The sequence below is a fragment of the Netta rufina genome (assembly GCF_964035555.1).
Source record: "Netta rufina genome assembly, chromosome: 8".
In the NCBI taxonomy this organism is placed as follows: Eukaryota; Metazoa; Chordata; class Aves; order Anseriformes; family Anatidae; genus Netta; species Netta rufina.
Window position 1 is genome coordinate 5,534,639 of NC_140131.1, and position 18,806 is coordinate 5,553,444.

At 41.3% G+C, this 18,806-nt stretch overlaps 1 protein-coding gene across 1 annotated transcript in view; it reads left to right on the plus strand.

Annotated features, from left to right (window-relative positions):
* Positions 1-18,806, plus strand: part of GLIS1 (GLIS family zinc finger 1) — a gene marked incomplete at both ends in the record, with an annotated part of 187,582 nt that overhangs the window by 73,046 nt on the left and 95,730 nt on the right. Inside the window, 2 exons of the mRNA XM_084290834.1 lie at positions 10,308-10,506; positions 16,746-17,847. Of these exons, the coding sequence (XP_084146960.1) occupies positions 10,308-10,506; positions 16,746-17,847 (1,301 nt within the window). The remainder of the gene's footprint in view (positions 1-10,307; positions 10,507-16,745; positions 17,848-18,806) is intronic.

Sequence of the window (18,806 nt, forward strand, 5' to 3'; positions counted from 1 at the left end):
TACTCAGTTCTAGAAGACTTCTTAGGTGCAATTTTGCTCCTTCTAGTTTTGTGGTAGTATTGGTATTTCACTGGCTGTGGCAGTGACTCCTAATTGACAACCAGGCAAGGACAGAACTGGACGCTGATGCAACATGATTCATGAATTACTGTCTCAGTTTCAGTGGATCGATTAGATCAGCAAGTTAGAATGATCTCATGCCCTTCATGAATTTTGGAGGGCTGGGACAGTCAAGAGGAAAAACACTGTAAATCTAAAGATCCAGCCCAAAGTAGAGTTTTGGGAATGCCCTAGCACTCAAATCTGGGCAGTGTGCAAATATGTGCACTGTTACAAGAGTGCTTATTTACTGTTTTATGTCATTAAGCTGAATTACAGAGCGATGAGACCATGGTGGAGGCAACCTTTACCTTTGCATGGATGTTTAATAAGTTCTTCTATACTGAGATTTCTGGGCATTTTTCAGAGGACAGTTTAATGCAGGAAGAAGAACCCAAACCAGTTGCACTGGGTCAGTGCAAAGGTTCCCTAATCTCATTATTCTGTGATTTATCCAAGAAAATAGATTAAATAGAAGATAGCTGTGAGCCTAGGTGTGCATATCAACAAGAGTTACTTATTTGAGTTGTCAGATATGTGCAAGGTTAGGGAGAAGTGCGCTCTTGTGGAGAGCCTGCAAGAGGTCCGTTCACTGGCAGTGAATGCAGAAGGGTAAATTCTACTTGAATAGAGTTAATCCTAAGCATAGTTCTGGTAAAATAGAAAGCAACATTGCAAATCACTTGATGTTAAATATATTTCAAATCAATCCTTGAAATAATGCCAAAATCCTGGCAGAAAGAAATGTCAAACAATGAAAACAGCAAATGAAAAGTAGAAGGGCCAGGCTGTTGCTCTTTTCAGCTTATACTGGAGGGGATTGTTTTGTTTGTCTTGAATTCTCTTTCTGGCAGTTTTAATTCTAAGCTGCAAAGAAGCTGTTACTGTGTTAGGTATTAAGTGGTAAATGAACAAAGAGGCTGTGTGGCTGAAATGGTTTCCTGTTTGGGGTAGCAATTTGAGTTTTCATTGTAAAAGTTTTTTTTACACAAGAGCACAAAGAGGTTGACTGGGGATGTAGGTTACTTGGTGAGTGAGGTTGATTGGGGATGTAGGTTACTCGGTGAGCGTGAGAGGTCTGCACTGACTCTACATGGAATGCGTGGATGAGAAGATGTCTCCTTTTCAATAGAAGAATGGAGAAACCACATTGTGTTAGGACCTGTAGCCTCCAGCGGTCCAATGTCTCTTGACTAATTTTTCATCCTTATGATCTCTAGAAAAACAAGAAAAAATGCCCGGAAGAAGCTCCAGGTGAGCTTGGAGTGAAGCTGTCAGTTGAACAGAGTCCTATGAAACCTGTCATAGAAAAGGAGCTTAATTCACATGTTTTGGGGTCCAGCAAATGGAAGACAACCCATGGCTGGAAGCTGATGTGCAGTGCAGGTTTACTACCTCCCCCGTCGTCTTCCCTTTGTGCATGGGAATATTGCTGTGACACAGCTTTAGCACCCAACGTGGAAAGTTCTTCCTCTATTCCCAATTCACTTTGATTCCTATTATGAATCATCTTCTTTCTCCCATGACTATAAGTAGCGTAGCCTCCAAATACATGCTTCAGAATTAGATCCCTAAAACTAGATGCTGTGCATGCCCTTCCCACCAGTCCTTTTCCTCTGTCTAGTTTGCGCTGAAAAGAACAAAATGCTTTTTGGTTACCAGCATCCTCTTTTGTTTAAAGTTTCTGCATAAGCCTGCGTGTCTACATCAATTCTGTCCTTGCAGAAGTTAGCTTCTGTGGCTTTTACTGACTTGGTGACACTTCAGGCTTCTAAATCTTTCAGCCCAACATCTTGGTGGAACTAATTCTTGTTGTGCTCAGCTGGAAGTATGGGTGGTAGGTTTTTTCCTTTTTAATATATAGAGTGCATGCTGAGCTAGGCAGACATAAAATTCCTTCTTGGGACATAGAGACGTATATGTTTACACAAGACACATGCAAGGTGCCATATGGCAAAAACCCCAGCTTTCATTCCCTGCACATCCTTGTGTTTCAAATGTTTGGGAGAGCACAAGCCCCTGTGGAGCCTTTACATGGTCTGCTGGCTAGAACTTCCATGGAAAAGAGAGACTAAATGGACTAAGTAAAATATAGGGGAGTGGAGGTCTGGGAGTTTAAAAGTTCAGAGTTTAATAAGTAAATGGGAAAGCAATAACCCACATGCAGCTCATAGGAGGCATGCTTTGGCTATTAGTGAATTAGATGACTTGGAGGAAAAAAAAAACACAAAAGGAATAGATTTTTTCAAACTGTGCATGTATGGAAAGACCGTGTCTCTTCAATGGAGTCATATAATCGATGATGAAAGCATGTTTACAATAGGAACAATGCAAGCACCCACATCAGAAAATGTGTGAACTTGTGTGTTGAAAAAGTCACTCTGGAGTTCTTTTAACCTACGGGCTGCTGGGAAAACCCTGGTGGTGTCAATCTAGAGCAACAAAAAAAAAAAGGGGGGGGACAAGGAACAGGTATACATAACCCTAAATGGTGTAGGGTTGTCTTCTACCTTACGTCAGGATGCTCAGTGGCATTGTGGCATTTATTCACAAGGTATCGATTGATTTGTCCTGGTTCAGCTGATCTCTGGGAGCATGGGTTGTCAATCAACCTGATCCACGAGAGCAAGGAGTTAAAACCAGGTAGACTGACAGCAGCTTGTGTGTGCTGTGTGTGTTGCTTGCATAGAAAAAAAAATACAACCGTCTGCTACCCAGGTAGTGTGACCAGCTTCAGCTGGGGTTGAAGCTTGTGCATCTAAAGAGTAAAATGGGTTTGAGAGCACCAGCTTTGCGCAGTGCAGCAGCTGTCTGTTGCATCTGTGGCATCCTGGAACGTGTAGGGGAAGGCGAGGCACAGGATGGAGAGGGTTAAGGACAGTGGTGGAAGTGAAAGCTTCAAACTGAGCTTAGAAATGAAAGGGAAATAGAGGTGAGTGGAGAAGTGGGAACAAAGAATGGGGCTAAGGGCTGTACTTGTGTCTCCTTCAACATGTTTATTCATAAGGCAGCAGAGGCACCCCTGTTCTTCTCTGTTTGGCAGAGCAAGGAAAACTATAATGATATATCCTATCTATTAGAAATACTGAGAATTAGATCTATTCCATACACAGTCTTCTTTTTTTTTAAAAAAAAAAAAAAAAAAAGAAAGAAAGAAAGAAAGGAAAAAAAGAAAAGAAATACATCGCATTTCATTACATTGAGCTTATATTCTCCAAGTGCCCATTAGAAAGGTTTTAGGATTTCCTTTTTAATTAAAATAATGTTTGTTGAGCTTAATATTTTCCTAAAACATTTATTTTAATGTCTTTTCCCCCTGTTACTAAAACCCAAGCTGTGAGGAAGGATAACTGACCACAAAAAAGGCCAGATGTGCTGAGAACAATATTTTTCAGATTGCCTGGCAACAGGCAAAAGGTAATTCCAAGACGAGGAAACTCCGTAACAATGAATGTAACGACAAGCCCTGTGTTTCATCAGGCTGGGAAAGGTTTTGTCCTGATTGCCACAAAGAAGTGCAATGGTCATTTTCAGTCTGCTCTCAGCTCTGTTGGGGGACGTAATTTAGAGGTCTGAAATCCAAATGGGAAGCCAAGAATGTTGAGTTCCAAGCCTGAGTGCAGTGAAACAGTCACTGTGATAGCTGGCAGTTATTTTACTTCTCTGACGATCGATTCACCGTTACCTAAAATGGTTATATTCTTAGCCATCTAGAGCCTGACACACAACATCAGCTAAGGCTGTGAAGTCGCTGGGACCTAAGCACGTGGTATGTGCTCTCCTGAATCTCAACCACGCTCTCAGACTTCAAAGTGTTGTGAAGGTCTTTGTTGGAAATCTAAGCCATGTAACACTGCAAACCAATGCCATCTATTGCATGTTACTGCATTCTTTGCCTGCCTCTGTTGGACTCTCTTTAAATTATGTCTTTAAACTGTCTTTAAAATATCATGAAAAAGTCAGATATGGGAGCCGGGTCTATCTGCATGCTCCAAGACGAAGAGGTTATAGATCTCTAAACTACTGAAACGTTTTCGAGTTAAGTTCAACTGATAAAAAAATTAACCGTGCTTCTTTATTCAGTAGTGCCAACCCTACTCTTTCACTCTTTTAAAATACCGTGTGTAGTCTGCAAAAAAAAAATTCCACAGAACAGAAATGAAAAGAAATCCAAATAACTTGTTTGAAAAATAAATTGAACATGAAATAACAAATATAGATGTAGCCAACACTTAGGGCCCAGATTTTGCTAAAAAGACACACATGGGTTACATTAATCTATCACAAGTTTTTAAGATTGATACTCTACAATTTATTTCACTAACTGGTTTGTTTTAGTTTACAGGAGTTTTCTTAGTCCTTCTGTCTTCACTCATACATCAATGTGAAGGTGAAGTATTTCTGTTACAGGATTACACAGGATGATTCAAAAAGACTTGGAAGAAAGGGGTCCTTCTTTTTTATTGAATGCTGTCGGCTTTAACCCTACCCTTTTATAGATTCATATCACCCATACATATTTTCAACTAGGAATCCCTGTAGCTATTTTCAAATAGCTGCCACCTCTGTTGTGATACACAAATGTAGGACAATTGGATTCTCCACCTGACTCTCACTGTACAGTGTGGTTTGCTCTGTACTAAAGAACCTGTTGGTTCTCACATACTTCATTTTTTTGAGGTATTGTAAAAACATTATAGAAAAGTAAAGCCAAGCCTCTACCAGCTGTATGAAACAGGCCTTAAAATGGGAACAGAATGTAACCGACCTGGGGTGACCCTGGAATGTGGCGTGAGCTGCTCCGTTCATCTTGATGAGATATGAACTCTTTTGTACGTGGTGGTGAAAATTCAGTGACTTCAGTGCTGTTGTTGTTAATCACTTGAGTCCTTGTGAGGACAAGCAGCAGCAAAAGAGACTCAGACGTCTCTCGTCTTGATGCCATGGAGAGAGATTTGTTACCTTCTTTTGCCGGCCTAAAAGAACCAAAGGAACCGTGTGTTCCAGCTGGTCACATTGCAAGCCCATATGCTCAACCCCACGGGCTGCCCAGTGGGCTTAAAGAACTGCACGACTACATTTGAACGTTCTTAGTAGCTTTTCTGGGTAGTGTTGATTTTGTTTGATAGTCACTCTTGATGCAGTTCCTTCCTCAGCACCATGTTCAGATCCTGCGTTTGCTAGCTGTGCATTACAGGAGACTCGGATAATTCATAGAGCAAGGAGGGAGTTCTGCACCTTGGCACAGCGCTCTGGGACGATTCAGCTCTAAGGGGTTTCTTGTTGTGTATGAGATGGTGCAAGTGACTGCAAAGAAATCAGTAAAAGATCTGACCATGTGGTCAGATCTTGTGGTCATGTGGTCTGAAGTGTTTTTTCTTCTTTTAAGCTGTGTCCACAGTCTAAAAATGCATGCCCAAAATCCTATCCATTGTGACTGTATTTCCCTGGAACTGAAGGAGAAACCATGTGTTTCACGAGGCGTAATAGGTATAAAAACCTTTGGGAAAATGTTTTTTTTTTTTTTTTTTTTTTTTTTAATTTCAAAAATGCTGTATTTTCATTAATCATTTTGAAGATTCTGTGTTTTGAAATATTTTATTTGTTAGAGCCTTCCAGTAGGTAGCATAGTGCTAAGCATCTCTTTTGACATTGATGAATTAGTGACTGTAGGAGCTGTGGCAGTCACTCCAGCCGTGCAGTAATAAAGGTTATTCAGCAGTACTTGGGCATAATGGGATACTGAATATCTGTACAGGCCTTCTCTACAATACCTGTTTTTTCTGTGTTGGCACCTTCTGGGTTAATAATTTTCTCTTGGAGGGCTCTGATAGATGGCCTCTTCCAGCATGGATGATTTTCACTTGTTGGAGAAAATGTGGCACCATTTGGTCTTTCTCTAGCCCCACGTGACTCCTCCAGCTGCCAGGAACAGCGTTCCATTTCTCAGTGTTGTCGTGGTAAATTTTGGACATCGCATCCAAACAAAACCGAGAATGGCAAAATCTTTTAAAAAAAGAAGTAATTAAAGAGAATGAAGCAGTAAGAAAAAAAAAAGGCAAATGACCTAGTTTGGTCTTCACCACAGAACCCACAATGCTCTGGGGATATCTAAGTATGTTAGGCAAATATTTCAAATCTATCTCTATTTCGAATGTGAGTCATTTCAATTATATATCATCTCAGTTATTTGTTCACTGGCCTTAATTAGGTAAACTCCAAAGCATTGCAACATGTGTTTATTGTCGAATAATTGCCCTTTTGATAAACTCTTGCTCTTATCTATCTACAACCACAATAGCTAATTTTAATGCTAAGAGGGAAGCCTTCCTGAATGGTAAGCAAGATGCTCCCAGGGAAGAAGAGCTGTTGCCCTTTAGTAGGGTTATTTTTAATGTTGATCTCGTTGTTACACAGACAGGTTTGAATGTGCCCCTAGCAGGAAACACCAGCCTGACTCTGCAGATCCCGACCAGTTCTGTGCGGTCTGTCCTGAGGTGTGTAGCCCTGCCACAATCCCTGGGACCAATTCTCACAAGTCTTAATCTGGCATAAATCAAGGAAACACTGCCCCAAAGTTAGTTACCCCCGAAATGAAAGCAGCAAGGTATGCAAAGCTGAACCAACCTGATTACTCATATGGAAGGAATTGCCTGATTGCAGCCTTTGCACACTTCTGCATCAACCTCTTCCGCTCCCTTTGTGAGTGTTTAAATGTAAAGATATAAATCAAAGCTGCCGGACAGCAAAAGAGAAAGACAAAAGTTACCTTGATGGATTTCACTTCCATGAGATCCTTCTGGAAACCATTCTGCTTTTATTAGATTTACTATCTGTAAATTAGGATTAGTTTTTTATATGGATTTATGAAATAGCTATGGTTCTACTGAAAGCAGAGTGAAGGCTCTGGTGTAAGGCAGGGAGTGTGCTCTTTTCATCTGGTATTGGTAAGTTACAGTATGTAGGTTAAAGGCCCCTCGATACCAGTGAAAGAGGAGATCTAGTTCCAGACATGGAAAATGCTTAAATCTTGTGTTATGCCAGCCAGTGATATTAATATTGCATAAAAAAGCCAGTTGTCAAAGGGCCAGATTCTCTTCTCAGTTACACTGGTGTAAAACAGACATTTTTTTCTCTTTTTTTTCTTTCTTTTTTCCCGGAGGCAATGAATTTGCTCTCCCATGTGCTTGAACATTTGAATGTAGCCTCCAGTTGTCTGTGTTCAGAGACATCTCCTTGCTGTGGTTTGCTGTGTGGAAAGAGAAAAAAGGTGAGATGCTGGTGTTGTGACTTGTCCATCGTTCCGATTGCCGTACGGTGGGCACGTTTCAGAGATGTTCGGATGCAAATGTGACTTCACACAAGGCACTGTTGTGCAAGAAATTTTTAGCTCTGGTTAACAAATCTGTGAGGGACTTTGCGAAGTCAAATCTGTGGCAGATTGTCTGAAACACCCGTCATTTCACAGATTTAGCATGGCTGTTCTGTTCCTTTGCAGGGAGAAAATGTATTTTCTGATTTGACAGTTACAAGAGAAGATACTCGTTTTTGACAGCATGGGAATAATGTCCATGTTATTCTAGGAAATCTCCATCTTTACACAAATTGGTATCAGCGTGTGCTACAGTTGGTATTGCTGAATTTTGAGTGAAAGTGTCAGGTTTCCTTGTCTTGATAACATGACAAAATTGATAAAATGCATATTTAGAAAGCCCTAATGAATTTCAGATGTATAAATAGGAAGTGAAAAAAAGAAATTATTTTATCCAGTGTAAATCTAAAACCCTTTTAAAGTGTCCATGGTATTTTGGAGGGAAGATGCAGTTTGCAGGTAATATTACTGGTGGAAAAAGTGAGGAACTGTGGCCTGGATACTGTAGGTATGACTGATTTACCAACGTCTCTTGGTGGTGTGGCCTTTAAAAGTGTATAGCGCTTCTTTCATCTGTGTTCAGCAGTGTATTTGGATACCCTTTAGATGTGATTCATAAATTCAAATTAACAGCCACAAGTCTGTCTGTACAGTCTTGCTAAGGTAGACATTACCATTGAAATGAGTTAAATTGTGATAGGAACAAGCCAGAATAGGAAAGGAATAAAGCTCTGTGGAGCTGTAGGTTCCAGAGGATACGATCATTTATGCCATGATTACAACCAGGGCAGAGCTACTTGTCACAAACACCCACTGTAAGCTGAAAGGTATCCAATACGATCCTAAACATTTTGGTCCAAACCCACCAAATACAGCTGACTGCTCTGCGCAGGCCAAAAGGTGCTCCGTTTCTGTACAGCTGCTTTGTGCCTTCAGAGTTGTTTAGAGCAATCACAGAGTGTCGGTGAATATCAGTGAATATCCCAGTCTCTGAATATAAATCTGAAATAACCAAAATATTAATTACCATGAAGAAGGTTAATGGTCCGTTTTGTATAATTTAAATACATGAAACTCCTCTTATGTATTATTCCTAAAAGTCTTACATGGTCTGTTTATATATGTAACTCTGCCCTATGCTTTCTAAGACTTATGATGTACCTTAGTATTGTGCCTGGACATGGTTAAGAAAAATCCCGTATTGTTTGTCCAATTTTAAAGACTCTTGCTTAAAAGAAAAAATAAATCATACAAATAAATGATCAAGAAATGTAATGCGCCAGCCAAACACTGAAAACTTTTCACTGGAACCAGGGAATTCTATTCTGGAAATGTCACAATAATGCCTCAGGAGACTTGTAATTTGGGTGTCACATGTACCCACTCTTTTCTATGGGTCTGGATCCTTGCCTGGACTACGTCTTCATCTGCCATGGTCTTCCCTTTACAATGGTGCTGCGAAGCACGATGGGGAAGCTGTGGAGCCCAGCCAGTGGAGGAGAATGGACTTTTGTGCTGGGATCCCTTTCACAATTTCTCCAGTTACCAGAGACAGTTTCTCCAGTTTTTCTAGTCTTCCCTAGTCACCTGTTTCTTCTCATTTATACGTACCAAAAACCAGAATGTCATTCTCATTGCTTTCAAAGCATGCACTGACTGTAATTATAGAGGACCACAGCAGCTTGAGCTCTCCCACTTGCCTTTCGTTAGCTTTAGGATAGCAGCTGTACGTAGAGGAAATGGGGGTTCACGTGTGTTAGGGGTACCTCTGCTCTTGAGGGGCTGTGCCAGGGCAGTACCACCAAAAATGAGCACAATCTTGGATCTGAACTTCATAAACGATGTAACAAAGCTGCAGCTGGTTGCAAGGCTTCATGAGTAGAATTTTGCCTACTCATATCATGAAAATATTGTTTGCTACATATTGTGATATCCATGTACCTGTGTATTATTATGCCTATATCTCTGGGAAATACCAATATTGTAGTGTTGAAATGGCAGAATTTGTTCTGCAAATGGTGGGCCCACCGTGGGCTTTGGAAGAAGGACTAGGCCCAAGAGTGGCTACTCAGAGGGATTCATTTCAGTTGACTGCAGCTGTCTAAAAGTCAGGTCCTCAGTTTAAGTTACTTCTTGCTAGTATTTGATCAATACAATCTAAGTTCTTAGTTTTCCCCTTTTCCTTTCTTTTCAACTAAATTATCATTAGGGGCTATATATATCCTTTGAAAAATATCGCTATAGCTCTAGTCTGTTTTTCCAAGTCAAGTGAAATGTAGTATTCACCAAAACAGAATTTATTATTATTAGTAGTAATGGTATCATTTATACTAACAGCTCACATTGAAAATACAGTTAAATGTATACATTGAACCAAATTAGTTACATTTTTTTCCACACTGTTGACCTGGCAGTAAAGGAGAAACATGCCCATCTAAAGTCATAATCACAGAGATAATTGTCTGCAAAGAAAAACTTGACTTACGTCACTGTTTTCAGAGAGCTTCTCTCCCTGAAAATAAAGGGACTCTGAAACAAAATCTAACAAAGGCAAGATTCTGCCATAAAAATACACAAAAGGAAAGGAAGCTATCATACTAAGGTTTGTTTTTGTGTTAAATTATGCATAGCCACAAAACTTAAAAAGAGAAATAAACGGTCATCATTCACAGATTCCTTTGGAATTAATTTTTGCTTCCTTGTGAAACCTTTCATTTCCACTGCCATGCCACTTACAGGGATTTTACAAGGAGTTGCAAAATCAGCACACAGAGTAGTAGTAAGTATAGAGTATTCTTAGTCAAAGGCTTATGATAATTTCTTCTTTTTTTGACAGTTAATGGTGGCTACAATCACTGTAACTTGATCTCTGAGAAGAAGAACATGATGGACATGGAGATGACAAGTAGCTCAGTACCTGTCTGCAGACAAGGACTATTCATCCACACAGGAAACCCACTCATGCGAGACCACCCACTGTCCTGTGAGAGATTGCTTCATGTTGGTCAGCTGAACTTGACGCACTCTGATATAAGGTATTACTGCAGGATTTGACAGTTGATATACTTAGCTCTTCTGAAATGCTTCATTTTTTTGTAAATGGTTCTGCGTATCATCCATGGGTGCTATATTTGGAAGAGTATTTTTGGCTTTTACTTCATTTTGGAAGTCCTTTGGGTGCTCGTTTAACCACACCGCGTGTTTGCAGGTTCTCACTGCAGGGACATGGACATGTGCACAGACAACCATCCAAAGCAGTGCCAGTAGGAGTCACTGTATATGCAGTTGCAGCCCCCCTGCACTGAAGTTTAAATACAGCTTTTCTGTGGGGGCACTTCCAGCATGCTCAAAAGTCAATGAGAGTTTTGCCAGGGGCTTTAGTAGGGTCAGACTTGCCTCCTCTGTACCTCCACCCTCCACACCAATGCCATGCTGTTTCCAACTTGCAGCCTGGAAGGCAGGGATGATACTTACTCTCAAGCCAATGTCTCCCATATGGCAATTTGGCATGTCACCATCAAACCTACAGGAAGCCAATGCCACTTTTATTTCTACAGCATTTCCTTTAATGAAGTATTTTCAATGTTCCCATACAGCCACATCCTTGGTATTTGCTTTTAAGGCCGTAATGTGAAAATTTGGTCTCTGGTTTTGATATATGCACTGTAGTTGGATATGCTATGAACAGAATCTCTATTTAAACATTTGCTATAAATTAATTATATGAAAACACAGGACTACATTATTTTTTTGTTGTTGTTACAAATTTAACATTACCAGATTTTAGACAAGTACCCTAAACAGACATCCATTGTGAATAGAAGCCTGCTACAAATTAAAATCTGTCCATCTATTTTAATTACAATGCTTTTTGGCAGGGGATGTAATACAGAATAATCTTGACCTTTTTGAAGAGCTGTAGAAAAGAAAAACCTCAATAAAGTTGCAGCCTTTATCTTAGATACTTGGAATAATTGGCACTCTGTGTGGAACTATCAGGCCCAAATTTCCATAGTCACAGCAAGAGGAAATACAGACTATAGCTTGGTCTTGGAAATCTGGCTGTTTCTGATTTTATTGTACATATTTATGTCTTATTTCCCCTTTTCCATTTACTAGTGGGGTAGAACATCTGTGTTTTTGGGAAGAGGAGGCACACAGAATATGGCAAGCAAGTGGAAAGAGCTGTTTGTTTGTTTGAAAAGAACAAGTAATATCTGTGCCACATAAAATATTCTGCTAACCCTGCAAAGAGTTGTAGATGCTGTTGAAGCTTCATTCAAGTCTGTTTCCTCCCAGCTTCTTCATGAATCAATGTGGGACTGCCACTTACCAACCTTTTTTATCCTGTCAGTGAGGACAATTATGAAACAAAGATAATTAGGGCAAGAGCAAACAAAAGGAGAAAGAGAGTACTCTGCTTAGATCTTTTTGGACCTTTTTGTGAAATTTATAATGAGGAAATGACAGATACCTGCATACCGTGGATCACAGTACCCACCCTCAGAAATATGAACCCATTCCAGCCCCCATTTGAGAGAGGATTCCCAGCACAACATAAAGGATTGTCGGCTGCATAACATGAGAAAAGTGGCAGGTGACAGGCCTAGTTCTGTCCTCTTTGCTTAATAGCATGGTCTAAAGCCTTGGGGCTCTGCTGCTTCCTAAGCAACAGTTTGGAAACGTTCAGAAAATATCTTGAAGGTCCCTTCCATTCCTTTATGGGTTGTTGGTGTGTCTGGTCAGTCTTTCTCTACTTGTATGTCCACCTGGCTGGTACTACTTCTGTCTGTCTGGGATGTACAAGGTAATGCCAAGCCCAGCTGTGCTCTGTGGATCTCCTAGACACAATGTCCAATTTTGTCCTGGTGCTACTCACCACACGTGTGGTACAGAGCCAAAATCTCGGCATGTGAGGAAAGGTGGACAGCAGCTGGGATGACTTCTCTTCATGGTGTTTGGTACACTAAGGGTCCTTGACAAACAGGTAACAAAAAGCATGGGCTTTCCTTGAAGAACCAGAAGTAGGTGATCATAGCTGAGGTGGGGGCGAATGAGTGAAGTCAGTGGGAGCCACGGGTGCTCTGTGCCCCCACATATTTACACCTTCCTCAGAGGAGGAAGATTGAAATCTGAAATATGAGAAAAATAGGGCTGGAATGGATGGGTACCTGAGCATATGGAGGGCAGCGCAGACAATTCGGTTGTTCTGTCCAGCTCTAGTGACAGGCATAGAAACAAAGGAAGATACAAATTCCAACAAGCTCTCTAAACTGAGCTTTGAACCACTCTGCATTTCTAGGATATGCAACATCCAAAGAAAGCCCAGACAAACCAGAGAGCACCTCCCCTAACAATCCAAAATCTCCCTCAGGACTTGGGGTTATGACTGTCTTTGTCCTTTTTCCCTCAGCGCACTGAAACTTGTTATCCCCTTCAGCTTCTCCCTGAATTACTTTCTATCAGAAAAATTACTCAAGGGATGACTGCCTTAATCCAAGAATCACGATCCCTCTTCCTCCTGCCCCCTTTTTCCCACTTAGTTAATAGCTTTTAAGTTGTGCAACTTAATGGCTGCTACATGCTATCTGCGAACGCGATGTGTGTGGGACTGGAAAAGTCCTAATACCTTCTTCACCACAATTGGAGTCAGCACACAGCAAATGTTGGCCTTTTGTCAGATAATCCATTATCAGGCAGAGCTAACCCGCCCACACTGTGCTCGAAGCCCAGCGTATAAAACCCAGGGAAGACACTGAAGCAGTCAGATAGTGCTGCACGGGGTCCCTGGATGTGCAGCACAACAATCCCCTCCAGCCCCTTAAAACTGCCAGTTCTCACTGATTGCACATTTACAGTGGCAACTGAAGGCGTGTACGCTTGTTTTGTAAATAATCTGGAGATCTCAGATACAGTTGGCTTCTCCTCTGAGGGCAGTTGGGAACTGCAGAACTTCTGGCATGGTGCTACAGGCCTCACGCTCTGGCTCCAGTTACCACGTGAGGGAGTCTCTTTGGAAACGCTGTTTTAGTTTCGTGAGAGGCTGCTGTTACTCTGCGAAGGCCTTACATTCAGTTTTTGTATGCTGAGCAGAGTACACAGATGCTCCCTGTGAAGAGATGTCCTTGGGGTATATTCTCCTTCCAACCCCACTCCCTCCCAGGGCCACTCATCTGGAAGCCCCCAGAGCCACCCGAGCCAATCCACATGCCCACACAGTGTGCTTCATGCTGTCGTGCGATCCTCTGTTCCTCTCCCTCTTCTCTTGGCTGTTTGTTTCATACACATTTATATTAGGCTACTGTCCAGAGATTATGAAATTCTTAAGGCCAGCGTTGCCTGTGTGTAGCAGACCTGGAATCTGATCTCCAGCTGCAAGATGCCATTGCAGGAGCAAATAGTGTAGTAATAGGGTGGAAGAGGAGCCACAAAGCACGTTGGGTTCCAGGCACCTTGTCTCTCCCTCACATAAGCTTTGTTTGTGTCCCTTCTCCCCCCACCCCCAGGGCTGGGAGGAACCTGCAGGCTTTTCCCTAGACCAGTGATGGTAAAATTCTGCCAGGAATACAGAAAGTTTGCATTCATGCAACTTTGATGTTCTGTACCTCACCACTTAAACATCAGGAAATTGAAACAAAGCCAGATGCTCCCAGCAGAGTTAACAATTACAAAATATGTCACGTATTTAAATACACAGTGCTAAGGAGAAAGCTGTAGCTCCCAGAAAAGACTTGCTTCCAATCTGCACAAGAAGCTTGCACTTACCATCAGGTAGGCAGAACATGGATAAGACAAGGTTGTACCTATAGGATGCTTAAATTCAGTGCCTTCATCCCTTTTGTTTGTGAAATAAGGTATTCCAATGCTTTATTGAAAAAGGCCTCAAAACTGCCCTCTTTCTCACCTGTCTCATGTTTTGCACGGTAGCAGCATCACAGCAATACAGTCCTGAGTCTGAGCGAGACCTTGTGCTAGAAATGCAGATGGATGTCGCTAGGAATTTGGAGAATGTAGTGTGTCTCAGGGTAAGGACGCTTGTATCCATCCCGCTTGTACTCCGCACCCATTCTAGCTTGAACTCCTCACACGGATTTCTGGCAGGATGGGAGCTTTACAGAAAGCTTAATAATATGACACCAATTATCACGGGCTGAAATGTAAGGATTGGGTTAGCTTTATGTGATGTAAGAGACGTGTTGTATTTGCTTTAGCCTGAGGCTTTGGGACCACTAAGCTATGGTACAAACTGAATTATTTAGAAGAGTTCTTGTACAGAAGAAACTAAATAATAGGAAATATTGTGCCTGGCATGGTATGCTGTAAAACTTTTCTCAGAATGAGTTTAAAACAGCACGCTTTCTACTGAGCAGTGAAGCTACAAGCAAGCAGGGCAGGGTTTTCCAAACATGTGCAATAAAAGGTTTCTACTTATGCTTATGCCACATATTTTACAGACATATGGTTCTGTAAATGTTAAAAAATAATGCATGAATACTGATGTGTTTTTTTTAAACTCACCATCTGCAAAACCAGGTGCTTTAAGTTTACCCTGAGACCAACTGTGCAAACCTAAAGGGAGAAATTATAACTAATGGATTATGGAAACCTCTAAGATTTTTAAATGTAGTCTTTTTAAACTTCTGGTGGCAGAATGCAAGGTCTGATTGTTCTGTAGCAATGAATGGTGGGGAATTTCATTTCTCTCATGGCCTTAAAGTTTTTGCAGCCCTACTGGCTGCAAACTGTTGTAGCTTAGGAACCTGTCACCAGTGAATGCACCACTACCAGTTGTGCGCCTTGGACTGGTGTCATTTTTTGCACCCTTCATTTCATGGGAAGGAAGTCTTTTTGAAGCTTTTTGTTGTTGTTTTTATTTATTTTCTAATTGGCAGTTCTTTGAGAGCTGTTACCAAGGAGGAGGTAGAAGTGGTCCCAGCTTTTAATGTTTGTAGTGCTTTAATGGAAATAATAGAGGTGAAATCATCTAAGTCATAAAATAAATGCTGTTTACTCAGCAGCTCTCCAGTTTAATGTACGGATATGTCCACAATATTTTATGTATATGTGCTTCATGCTTTAAAATGTGTCAGATTTGTCAGCTACGGTGTCACACACAAAAGTTGCCAAATGGCCAGGTTTCCTTCAGCTTTTGTGGCACTAGCATCAAAAAAGCATAAAATTCGTTTATGTGGAACATGTCAGCGTAAGTGCCATGGAGGACTTTTCTGGGGGGTTTATTAGCTCAGGTACAGCTTTCTTGCACACAGATGTACTTTCCTCTTCTAGGTCTGGCACATCGCTGCGTGTTGAAGCCACAGGTTAAACCCTACTACACTTTCCAGATAACTAAGAAACACTGGTCCTAAGAAAAACACACAGTTGGGTCATGCACAGTAAATGTTTATCACCAAGATAAATTTTTGTGTGTGTTAAGGCATAAACCAATTGCTAACTGCTCAGAAGATGTAATCCGAAGAGTTTTTCTGAAACGTCTAGGTAGGGCTTATGCTTCCTGAGTGATTGGATTCAGCACACATCAAAAAAAGATAGAAAATCACTTCTGCAGAAACTCACTTCTTATCAACTGCAGACCCATGCAGATTATCAAAAAATGGAAATGGACATACACAGACTGCCAGTTTAAATCTACTGGTTGTGGACTTCTAGTTATCTTCTGTAGAGCCGTTGGAAGTAAATAGTTGTCTGATTTCTCATCTGCTCTGGACCACTGGTTGAAAGCGAGCTGTTCTGTATTTGTAATCCTTTTTTCCCCACTGATCGAGTGCCTTTTTTAATTTAGCGAAGCACAGCATCTCCGTCACGGGTGAGCAAAATTCAGCTCTAGCCTTTTTTTTATTCGTGTTAAGATTGCCAAGGCATTTTCCCAGTGTGCTCTGAGGAAAATGCTGATATTTGAATAATTTGAAAATGCCCAAAGCTCTCAAACTTCATTCTCAGCTATTGTTTTGCCCAATCTATTATGCATTGAAAACCTAGATTGTGATTGATGAACTGCCTGTAGCAGTAGAGGGGAGACTGTCTGTTCTGTGAGTAACTCAGAGTGTAAAATTAATCCCATGTAAAATGATGCTGCCTATACAAGGGTTGTAGAGGAAACACCACAGAATTTTTTGATGTAATTGCTGCTTTAGACAAGCAACATTCAGCAGAAAACAAGTGCTTCCATTCTTCGGGGCTTAACCAATGTTGTGTCTTGTACAAAAATGATAAATCCTGTGGTAGTTCGTGATGCTTAATGCAAACTACATTACAGGTCACCCAGGTTTCAAGACTCGGTAGATTCTGCTGCTCCATGCCTGAATGGAAGTCACCCAGCTCAGCACATTAAACAAGAATGCCCCAGTGATTATAAGGTTCTGTCTGAGGCTTCCACGCATAGAAGGATTACAGAGGGGATGGAGCTGAGAGCCTCCGGTAGCCTGCATCCTGAAATAGACCTAATGAATAATAGCTTTACAAATTCACTTTCTTCCTACTTGTTTAATAATGAACACAGCTCCTCCCTGGGTCCGTTGTCACTTGGCACCCCTCAGCACTCGGCTAGGCTACAGACGAGCAACCTGAAGAAGAGATGCATCTCTGTTGTGCCGTCTTCAGCTGAAGGAATTGACATTACAGCTATCATCCGCACATCACAGACGTCACTGGTCACCTGTGTGAATGGACTGCGAACTAATTCAGCTGGCATTTCCTCTCATCCCGTGGAGATCAGTCATCACAGTGCTCAAAAATCCTCTCGGCCACAGTCTTGCTCTCAGCCTGGAAACCCTTGCAGTATTCCCTCCCCTCCAGCATGTCTTGTACCTATTTCCACTGAATGTGACAGAAGTGACTGTGAGCAGATACAAATGCAGCAAGTCGAGGAGAATGGAAGTCTCAGCCTTATGATGAATGGTAGTAGCATTCCTCATCAAAACACCTCCCACAGCACTCAGAAGGTGAGTTTCTTAAAACAAGAACCAGCTGACGATTATTCCTCCGCTGCTGATCTTTTCCGACATCATCAGGGGCTGCCTCCCCCTTACCACCTACACCAGCAGCTAAGCCAAACTCAAGGGACACTGCCTCACTTGCACGCCTCTATGTCTCCCAAATCCCTTCAGCCCAGCGAAGGGGACGAACAGGACCTCGGCAATGGCAAGCAGGTCTGTCGGTGGATTGACTGCAGTGCCACTTACGACCAACAAGACGAACTGGTCAGACACATAGAAAAGACGCACATTGACCAGCGGAAAGGAGAGGACTTCACTTGCTTTTGGGCAGGCTGTGTCCGCCGATACAAACCCTTCAATGCTCGTTACAAACTGCTGATTCATATGAGGGTTCACTCTGGAGAAAAACCAAACAAGTGCATGGTAAGTCTGGAATTTATTTGTTTGAATAGAAGCATACTACTCTGTTCTCTTGTTTGCTCTCTCTTCAGTCTTATTCCAATATAATTGTTGTGCTTTCCTGTAAGAGTCTGCAGCAGGCTGCAGGGGAACTGGAGAAAGCCTTAATATAGAAGGAAATGTTTGAGTAAGAAATACTGTAGTTCTTGGAAAAGGGATTCAGTTTCCTTATATGAGAGCTTAACTTTTAATACAGCGCTTTATTTTTTTTAATATTCATTAAAGCATTAATAAAGTGATGATCAAAGCACACAGCAGTCACTTAACGTAAAACAAGTCACTGAGCCTCGGGTGACATTTTTAATCAAGAAACATAAAACACATCTAATGAAATTCTTTTCATTCCTTCAGCTGAACAGTAAACCATAGAGTTGCGAGTGCAAAAGTTTCAGAAGGCAGTTTAGAAAAGAAAAAGAAACTTGTGAAGGATTTTAAACAGTTAAAAGAATAAAAGGAATATCTTCAATTACATTTTCAAAGGTTCTTAAGGGCTTTTTTAATTTGCAAAACAGAGCTTTAAAAATAAGTAAAAACCATTGTTCTCTTCTGATCAAGAAGATGTAAACAACATCAGTGTTCCAAAAAGAGGATCTTGGGAATAGCACCATCTCTGCATCTGCCCACCATGATGACAATATGGCTAAACTAAAATAAAAGTTAATGACTTCCATTAAGCTTTCCACATGTTTGCAACAACAATGATATAAGACCCTGACTGAAACAGATGAAGCAAAACAAGTTTGACATAAGCTTCCAAATTGGGCCATGAAATTTGGAAAGTCTTATTTGTAACACCCACATGCGCATGCGTGTGCGTGCATGCACATGCACATACGCGCACACACAAATGAGCCCAAACAAAAGGGATGATTATAGCAGCAGGTTGTTGTTCCTGATAGGCAGAATTTTTGACTGTGTGTCTA